The sequence below is a fragment of the Dipodomys ordii genome, unplaced genomic scaffold (genome assembly GCF_000151885.1).
Source record: "Dipodomys ordii isolate 6190 unplaced genomic scaffold, Dord_2.0 Scaffold75, whole genome shotgun sequence".
NCBI classification, from domain to species: domain Eukaryota; kingdom Metazoa; phylum Chordata; class Mammalia; order Rodentia; family Heteromyidae; genus Dipodomys; species Dipodomys ordii.
Window position 1 is genome coordinate 5,672,597 of NW_012267291.1, and position 8,723 is coordinate 5,681,319.

At 44.2% G+C, this 8,723-nt stretch overlaps 1 protein-coding gene and 1 long non-coding RNA gene across 2 annotated transcripts in view; one reads left to right on the forward strand and one right to left on the reverse strand.

Moving 5' to 3' along the window:
• Nucleotides 1-6,096, forward strand: part of Dpm1 (dolichyl-phosphate mannosyltransferase polypeptide 1, catalytic subunit) — a 23,751-nt gene extending 17,655 nt beyond the window's left edge. Inside the window, exons 4-7 of the mRNA XM_013024303.1 lie at nucleotides 1,568-1,620; nucleotides 1,815-1,912; nucleotides 4,133-4,247; nucleotides 5,808-6,096. Of these exons, the coding sequence (XP_012879757.1) occupies nucleotides 1,568-1,620; nucleotides 1,815-1,912; nucleotides 4,133-4,247; nucleotides 5,808-5,912 (371 nt within the window). The 3' untranslated portion in view covers nucleotides 5,913-6,096. The remainder of the gene's footprint in view (nucleotides 1-1,567; nucleotides 1,621-1,814; nucleotides 1,913-4,132; nucleotides 4,248-5,807) is intronic.
• A 1,282-nt stretch (nucleotides 6,097-7,378) lies between these two features.
• LOC105991662 overlaps nucleotides 7,379-8,723 on the reverse strand; it is a 3,393-nt gene continuing 2,048 nt past the window's right edge. Inside the window, exon 3 of the long non-coding RNA XR_001175364.1 lies at nucleotides 7,379-7,389. This is a non-coding gene — a long non-coding RNA (uncharacterized LOC105991662). The remainder of the gene's footprint in view (nucleotides 7,390-8,723) is intronic.

Here is an 8,723-nt window from a genome sequence, read left to right on the forward strand (position 1 = left end):
AAAAAAAAAAGCCGGAAGTGGCGCTGTGGCTCAAGTGGTAGAGCGCCAGCCTTGAGCTGAAGAGCTGAGGGACAGTGCCCAGGCCCAGAGTTCAAGCCCCACGACCGGACCCAAAAAAAATAAAAAATAAATAAAAATGTTCAGGTGTCAGTAGCTTACACTTGTAATCCTAGCTACTCAGGAGGCTGAGGTCTGAAGGGTTCAAAACCAGCCCAGGCAGCAAACTGTGAGACTTGTATCTCCATATAAGGGGCTGGGAAGGTGGCTCAATGGTAGAGTGCTTGCCTTGCATGCTTGAGGCCCTGGGTTCGAATTCCTCAGCACCACGTAAGCAGAAAAAGCTGGAAGTGGCGCTATGGCTCCCGTGGTAGAGTGTTAGTCTTGAGCTGAAGAGCTGAGGGACAGCGCTCAAGCTCAGAGTTCAGGCCCCATGTCCGACCAAAAAAAAAAAAAAAAGCCTCAAGTGGAGCTGTGGTTCAAGTGTTAGAGCACTACCGTGAGCAAAAAAGCTAAGGGACATAGAGCATCCAGGCCTGGAGTTCAAGCCCCCCCACCACACACATATCAAGAAAAATCATTATTTTGCATAGAAGTACAAAGATATACACATGTGCCTTTATAGACACTCCTCAGCTTAAAACTATGCTCTGGGAGGTGTAGTAGTACAAATATCCCTGGACATGCCCTCTTGTTGTTGTTGGCTGTGGTACCTGGGCCTCACTGCTTACTCAGCCTTACCGCTTGGACTCTGCCTCCAGAGTGACTTCTTACAGGTTATTTTGGAGATAGGTTCTAGGGAGCGTTTCTGCCCAGTGGCTTTGTACCACAGTCTTCCAGATGGCAGCCTCCTAAGCTCTAGGATGACAAGCATGAGCCCCTGGCATCTGGCTGATATTCTTATAGCTACTGGAAATACACTGAAGAGAGATGTGTTTTAGCCACCATTCCAGCTGTGGTTCCTAACCCTGTGGTTTGTGTAAGGTGGTCCTTGCCTATGAGTCTGTGACTTTGGAGAGAGACTGTTTCTGGGCTGTCCAGAAACCTTTTTCCTAAGACTGAGCATTCCAACTAGCTGTGGTACAAAAATTACTTTCCTTAGGCACTTGACATCAATAGTTACTGGCCACTAGTGCTGATAGTAGATTATTGATACTCATTTGTGTGTGAAGCTGTTACTGTAAAGCTGTTGTTACAAACTGAAAGTTTGTCCCATCAAAGGTCCTATGTAAATGGAAACCTCCTTCCCCAATAGTCTCTGGGAGGTAAAAGGCCTGAGGTGCCCTGCAGACCACATGGCCCCCATGTGATGTGTGAGATTGCTGCCCTTAACCAGAGAGCAGAGAGCTTCCTCCTCTCTCCCTTAATTGTGGGTCTCTAAAAGTGAGATATCCACACAGTTTAAACCTCCATAGGTCTAATGTTCTGTTACAGTGGTAACTGTCACTGATTTCTAGCAATCACCTGATAATACCAAGGCTCTCCCAGCGGCGCTCCTTCTCCAGTGAGGGGGAGCCCAGTGGAGTCCCTGCAAAGTTCTCTATCAAACCCTTGATATTTGTTCTGCTAGCTGTGTTTGTCACTGGGGAAAGCTTGGAAAGATGGTTACTGTATTATTCTCTTGTAAATTGCACTTCCAAAGACGAAAGTTGCTCTTCTCTGAAAAATGAATATCACATCTCATTTACTAAGTAAAAATCGCTTTGTTGTGGAGAATTAACATTTTTGTGAAATTAGTTGAGCATTTGTGAAATTAGTGTAGCATTTTTTACAATCTGCTCTTGGATTTATTTCTCTTGTTTCTAAATTGTATTTAACAACAAAAAAAATCTGTTTTATTTGGCAGCCGTGGGGCCAATTTTATAACTCAGATTTTGCTGAGACCAGGAGCATCTGATTTAACTGGCAGCTTCAGGTACAGTGAAAGTTTCTACAGTTTGTAACTTCTTATCTGATTCTTGAATTATAATGGCTGTTGTAAAATACTTTTTGCGGGCTGGGAAGGTGGCTCAGTGGCAGAGAGCTTGCCTTGCATGCCTGAGGCCCTGGGTTTGATTCCTCAGCACCACATAAGCAAAACAAAAGAGCCGGAAGTGGCGCTGTGGCTCAAGTGGTAGAGCGCTAGTCTTGAGCTGAAGAGCTGAGGGACAGTGCCCAGGCCCAGAGTTCAGGCCCCACAATCAGACCAAAAAAAAAAAAAACCAAGAAATACTTTTCGCTGGGCCTTGGTGGCTCATCCTGTAATCATAGCTACTCAGGAGGTTGAGAACTAAGTATCACAGTTTGAGCCGAGGCTAAAAAGTTGGTGAGATTTTTTTTATTCAGGTAGGTCATGGGGCTTGAACTCTGGGCTTAGTTGCTGTCTTTGAGCTCTTAAGCTCAAGGCTAGCACTCTACCACTTAAGCCACAGCTCCACTTCCGGTTTTCTGCGTGGTTTACTGGAGATAAGAGTCTCACAGACTTTCCTGCCCGGCTGGCTTTGAACCACAATCCTCAGACCTCAGCCTCCTGAGTAGCTAGGCTTATAGGCATGAGCCACCAGTGCCCAGCTAATGACTCTTATCTCCAATTAACCTCCAGAAAACTGGAAGTGGAGCTATGGCTCGAAGTGCTAGAGCACTAGCCTTGAGCAAAAAAAAACTCAGGGACAGGGCCAAGGCCAGGAGTTCAAGCCCCAAGACCAAAAAAAAAAAAAAAACTTTTCAGCTATACGTGGTGGCTTACGCCTGTAATCCTAGCTATTCAGGAGGCTGAGATCTGAGGATCATAGTTCAAAGCCAGTAAAGTTTGTGAGGCTCTTATCTCCAATTAATCACCAAGAAAACTGGAAGCTCAGTTCGTGGCTCAAGTGGTAGAGCACTGGCTTTGAGCTGAAGAGCTGAGGGACAGCGCCCAGGCCCAGAGTTCAAGTCCCATGACCGACCCACAAAAAAAAAAAACAAAAAAAAAAAAGCTTCATCCCACCCTTCTTTTGTTCTAGAATGCTAGAAAAGGTGGACTGAAATTCCCTATTAGATGGTAGTGCATCCTAATATCTTCTCAAAGGAATATTGTACTTTTTCTCCAAAGTTTAAATGCAGGACCTAGTTTATAGAGTATTGTTCACTTGAGCACTAGGACCCTCCGCTCATCTGGAACAGCAGAAGAAGAGTATATAGCAACTTCCTGCAGCGTATTATATAAATACTTAGGGCATTGTCTGCAGAAAAGTTGAAAATTTTTTCCTATTTTCTTTATATATGTGAATGTGCTGTGTGTTCTGAACAACCACAAGCCTTACAGGAAGCCTGGAGAAAAGCCTGGGTTCCAGCTCACACCCTTAGGGTCCTAACTTCAAAGAGAACTGCCTCCTTAAGTAAGAATTGCTGCCTCCTTACCCACTGATTTAAATAAATAAAAGAACATCCCAGCTCCTCTGTCTTACTTAAAGGTGATTCTGATCTCTGGGGACCTGCAGATGCCTTAGGCTGTGCCTGTCTCTGTACAAGTCTTCATGGAAACCAACTCCACTATTACTCCACCATTACTACTGACCCCCTCTGGCCACCAAGTATACATTATTGCTTCATCATCCACTGTCAGTTCTGCTGTTCCAGGTTTGAAAGAGTTTCTCCCTGTTCAAGTTTACATGGAAATGCTGAGGATATTTATACACAGTAAAAGTAATGTAGCCAATGATTTGGTTATGTTGAAGTAAGTCCTAATGGTATGACAGTCCTCTTGGAGATGCTGAGACTCCCTCCTTGTTTGAGACAAATGTGGCATGGTCGTCACCTGTAAGAATTTTTCTCTAGGCCAATGGTTAGAGAAGGTTTTAGACTTGCCAGGTACCGGTGGCTCACGCCTGTAATCCTAGCTACTCAGGAGGCTGACATCTGAGGATCCAGGTTCAAAGCCAGCCTGGGCAGGAAAGTCCATGAGACTCATATCTCCAATAAACTACCAGAAAACGGGAAGTGGTGCTGTGGCTCAAGTGGTAGAGCGTTTGCCTTAGGCTGAAGAGCTGAGCCACAGCGCCCAGGCCCAGAGTTCAAGCCCCAGGACCAACAAAAAAGTTTTAGATTTAATCCCACTGAGCTCCCTGCAGAGGTCATGTATCATCCAAACATTCATACATGTTCTCATTTCTTACAGATTATACCGAAAAGAGGTTCTACAGAAACTAATCGAAAAGTGTGTTTCTAAAGGCTATGTGTTCCAGATGGAGATGATTGTTCGGGCTAGACAGCTGAACTACACTATTGGGGAGGTAAGAAGCCAGCCAAGCCACGTGTGTTTCTGTAGAAGCGGAAGGCACAGACCTGACAAACCCACCTTCATGCTGCAGCGCCAATCTGTGGGCATGTGAGTGGGTACAGTGTTCATGCACTGTTAAGTGATGGGATTCTGCTTTGTTGTCATAACTCAACATTGCTCCTACGGGTTGGCCCACAGACCACCATTTCCCCAGGGAATCTTCCCGAAACTCTCCAACCCATGCTTCAGCTCAGAATCTTAATCTAAATATGAAAGCCCACTCCCCCAGCCTCTCAGGTAATAGGTTCCTGTGAGACAGGACAGGAGACTTGCTTAACAGTAAGTTTCCCCAAGCCAAACCTGTATCTTAAGCTCTCCAAACTCTGAGCCCTTGAGCTACCTGCAATCCTGCCTCCTACCCTTTGAACCCTCCATGCCTGGCATCTTGCCCCCACCCATTACCCTATTTAAGCTCCTCTACCTCTGCTCAGCCTCCTGTCTCTCCTTAAGTCACTGTGGCTTCTTTCTTCAACCTTACATTAAAATTGATCCCATTGGTTGAGGTCATTTTCTGTTCTTTCTCATGGCTCCCATTTCATAACAATTAGGAGTAAACATTCAAGTCTTCTTTAAAATTTTAAGACTTACTAGCATATTTGTTCAGGAACAGTGTCACTGTGACATACACAGGCATGCATGTGATGTACCCTATCCCACCTCACTTTGTCACTTATCACTCTTCTTGGGGGTTGGAACTCAGGACCTCAGAACTGCAAGGTAGGCACTGTGCTACTTGAGTCACACCTCCCAGCCCCCACCCTTTTTTAGTAGTCCTGTCCATGCTTCCTGCATAGCTGAGGTTGCAGGTCCTGCCACCGTACCTGGCTAATTGGTTTGGCAAGGCTGCCCTCAAACCACGGTCCTCCATTTCTCCACCTCCAGAGTAGGTGGGAGCCACTGCCCAAGTGCAGCTTTACCTTTTAAATAATGAAGTTACTAGTGTCTCCTCCACCCTGCACTTTTCTTCAGACCAGTCAGCATTATGGTGTGCGTCCCTTGGATGCTTTTCCTCTTGTAGCCAACAACTATTGAATGGATCAGTGGATCCCATGTGCCATTTCCCGTGACAAATGGAAATGGCCAGAAATTACACAGCAGAGGGCTGAGATTATATTTTCTGCTGGTTAGTGAGCTCTTAGGGAAGTCTTGCTTACCAGCTCTTATTTACAACAATTTCCACCTAGCATGCCACTTCCTTGTAGAAGGTTTTTTAAGAAAATGCTGCAACAGCAGTAACATCACAAACTGAAAAACTAAGTGAAAGGTCATTCTACATTCTGAAAGTATGTTTGTTCTTCAAGATGCAACCTGCAACTTGAGTAAACCAGCATAATATACAGGGCTGACATTTTTCAGATTGTTGTAGACTGCATTCTGATCACCTGTTCTTAGATGACAAAATGTTTAAGGATGGACAGTTGCTTTGTGAACCTAAAGAGCTGACCTTTTTCTCTTGTGTTAGTGTTGCACTTCATGTTTGTAAAGACTAACTTTAATTATCTTTTTTACTCAGGTTCCAATATCATTTGTGGATCGAGTATATGGTGAATCCAAGTTGGGAGGAAATGAAATAGTCTCTTTCTTGAAAGGATTATTGACTCTTTTTGCTACTACATGAAAGAAAGTTACTCATTTATTCTTACCATGTTCATTTCAATGTAAAAATACAAGAAGCCTGGTTACTGATTAAAAATGTACTCTTAGAGCATGATCATAAGGTAAGGCATATTACATACAAATATTTTCTCTAGAAAAATTCCCATTTTGTACTCCAAATTAAAAGTTACTGATTTAATGACTGATGTTCTTGATTTTTATTTACATTTTGCTATATTAAGTTATAAATGCACATGGCATAAAATGTTGCTGCTTTCATTAGAATAGGTGGATGCAGAGTTTTTATATGGCAAAGACTGAGATACTCATTACAAAACTATAATCATATCAGTTCCTAATATGTGTTCGGAAAGAAAGATTAATTATATCTTCAAAACACATAGGGTTTCTGCATAGTTAAGAAAGAAATACAGGTGTCTATCTTTTCCTATAAATGTATCCAATTTGTTAAGCCAATAAAACTACATTTACAGCAACTTAGAGTAGGGTTTTACAGGAATTCATATACTTCAGTGTGTATTTAAATGTATGATGTGAATTGTGAACTGCTGGGCAGTTGTTCACATAGCTTTTTGGGGGGGGGGTGTTATGGGGCTTGAACTTCTGGGCTTGGGCGCTATCCCTGCACTTTTCAGCTCAAGGGGAGCGCTCTTACCGCTTGAGCCACAGCACCAGTTCCGGTTTTCTGATGGTTAATTGGAGATAATAGTCTCAAGGACTTTCCTACCTAGACAGGCTTGAAACCAGGATCCTCAGATCTCAGCCTCCGGAGTAGCTAGGATTACACGTGTGAGCCTCTGGTGCCCGGCCTCACATCCCTTTTTTCAGAAGTTTGGGTTTTTGAGTTTTTTGTCTTTGTTTTGAGCAAAAACTTCAATCAATAAGAAAACGCATTTTACTTTGCTTTATCTTAAAATACTTTTTTATATTTCACAACCTTCATCAACAAAGCTTGAGCCTTTGCTAAGGGAGCAAGAATTTTTAATTATTTTATTTTTGCCAGTCCTGAGGCTTGAACTCCGAGCCTGGGCACTGTCTCTGAGCTGCTTTTTGCTCAAGGCTAGCACTCAACCACTTGAGCTACAGTGCCATTTCCGGCTTTTTCTGTTTATGTGGTGCTAAGGAATTGAACCCAGGGCTTCATACATGCTAAGCAAGCACTCTACCACTAAGTCACATTCCCAGCCCCTGGAGCAAGAATCTTATACGAAGATTTTTTTCCTTCATCCAGGAAAATGTTCTGCAAGTTAAAATAAAGGATAAGATCTACTGAGTTTCCTTGTAGATTAAAAACAAAAAACAAAATCAGGTTAAAGTTACCTAATATCTAGTGAAAAATACTTACGTTTATTCAATGCCAGGCTGCTGAATGTACCAGGAAACTGATTAAACTCCAGGCCTGTGTCTATTAGAAATAAAACCTAGCCAAATGCCAATGGCCCAGGCCTGTAGTCCTAGCTACTCAGGAGGCTGAGATTCTGAGGGTCATGGCTTGAAGCCACGGCAGAAAAGCCCAAGAGATTTTTATCTCCAGTTAATCACCATAAAGCAGAACTGTGGCTTAAGTGGTAAGCTCTAGCCCTTAGCAAAAATACTCAAGGACAGTGCCCAGGCCCTGAGTTCAAGCCCAAGGACCAGCAACAACAGAAAAAAAAAAGGGGGGGAGGGACTAAAACCTTTAGTGTCATACTGAATAAAGAAACCCCCTCCCCCCAGTGGTGAACCCAGACTACACAGTCCACTGGGACCAGTACTAATCTAGTTGCCTTTCACTAAGAACAGATCTGACAAGCCCAGCAAAGACCAACTTTCCTCAGGGAAGTGACTTGTCTTCGCGGCAACTAGAACATTCATCAGTGCTTAATTCTATTTCAACAGTATAGGATGACAGTGTTCTCAATTTGTTTTGGTGTTGAGAATCTACTTTTTTAAAACCCAGTGTTCTAAGTGTCCAGCCACATGGAACAGAAATTAATCACCCCAAAGAACCCAAGTAGAGATTGCATTGTCTTCCTGTACCCCACTAGAGTAAAATTTCTTTTTAGTCTTTCGAGTTATTTATGCAATTGTTACACTATCTTACCATGTGGAAGTCATTTTAAAAAGAATCTGGAATGTCTTGATGCATTTTTCATAGTAAATCTGGTGACGTAAAGACTGTATCTACATCTGAATCATAAATGAAGCCACGGATGAATTCCAGGTGATCTTCCTTCGTGTTCATATTGTCACGGTTCAGAAGCCAAGCCTCTCTCTGCAACGCTAGAGAGCAGCTTCGTTTGCTCATTAGACTAGCTTCGGCCTGTCTCCCACAGAAGTAGTTAGAGCCTTCATCTCACCCTCCGGACCTAATGCTTTGCCCCCACCTCCACTCCGGCCTTTTAAACCCTTCTTCCACACGTTTCCATCGACATGCCCACGTGGCTCTTAAAGACACACTGTATCTGAGTTCAAGCCCCATGCCCGGCAGAAAAGAAAAGAAAAGATACCTCGAAGATACGTTGTCTCGCAATTGCAACAACTGATGGAAAGCTGCGCGGGGTGAAAGCCGGCTAAACTTTCACGTCTGAGCCCCAGTTCCTGCCACCGTGAGGAGATTCTTTTAGGAGCGTGTGGAACTAACTTAAACCGCCGCGTGTGGAGAAGCGGGGCTTGGCATTCACGGCCTTCCCGCGTTCAGCCGGGGGCGCGCTCCGCTCCGGAGGCGGCTCCAAGTCTCCACGTCGACCGTCGGCGCGGCTCCGGGGACCCGCCGGCCCCGCGGGCCGCGTCCTTTCCACCCCCAGGCCTCCAGAGCCAGGGCCAGCCTGAG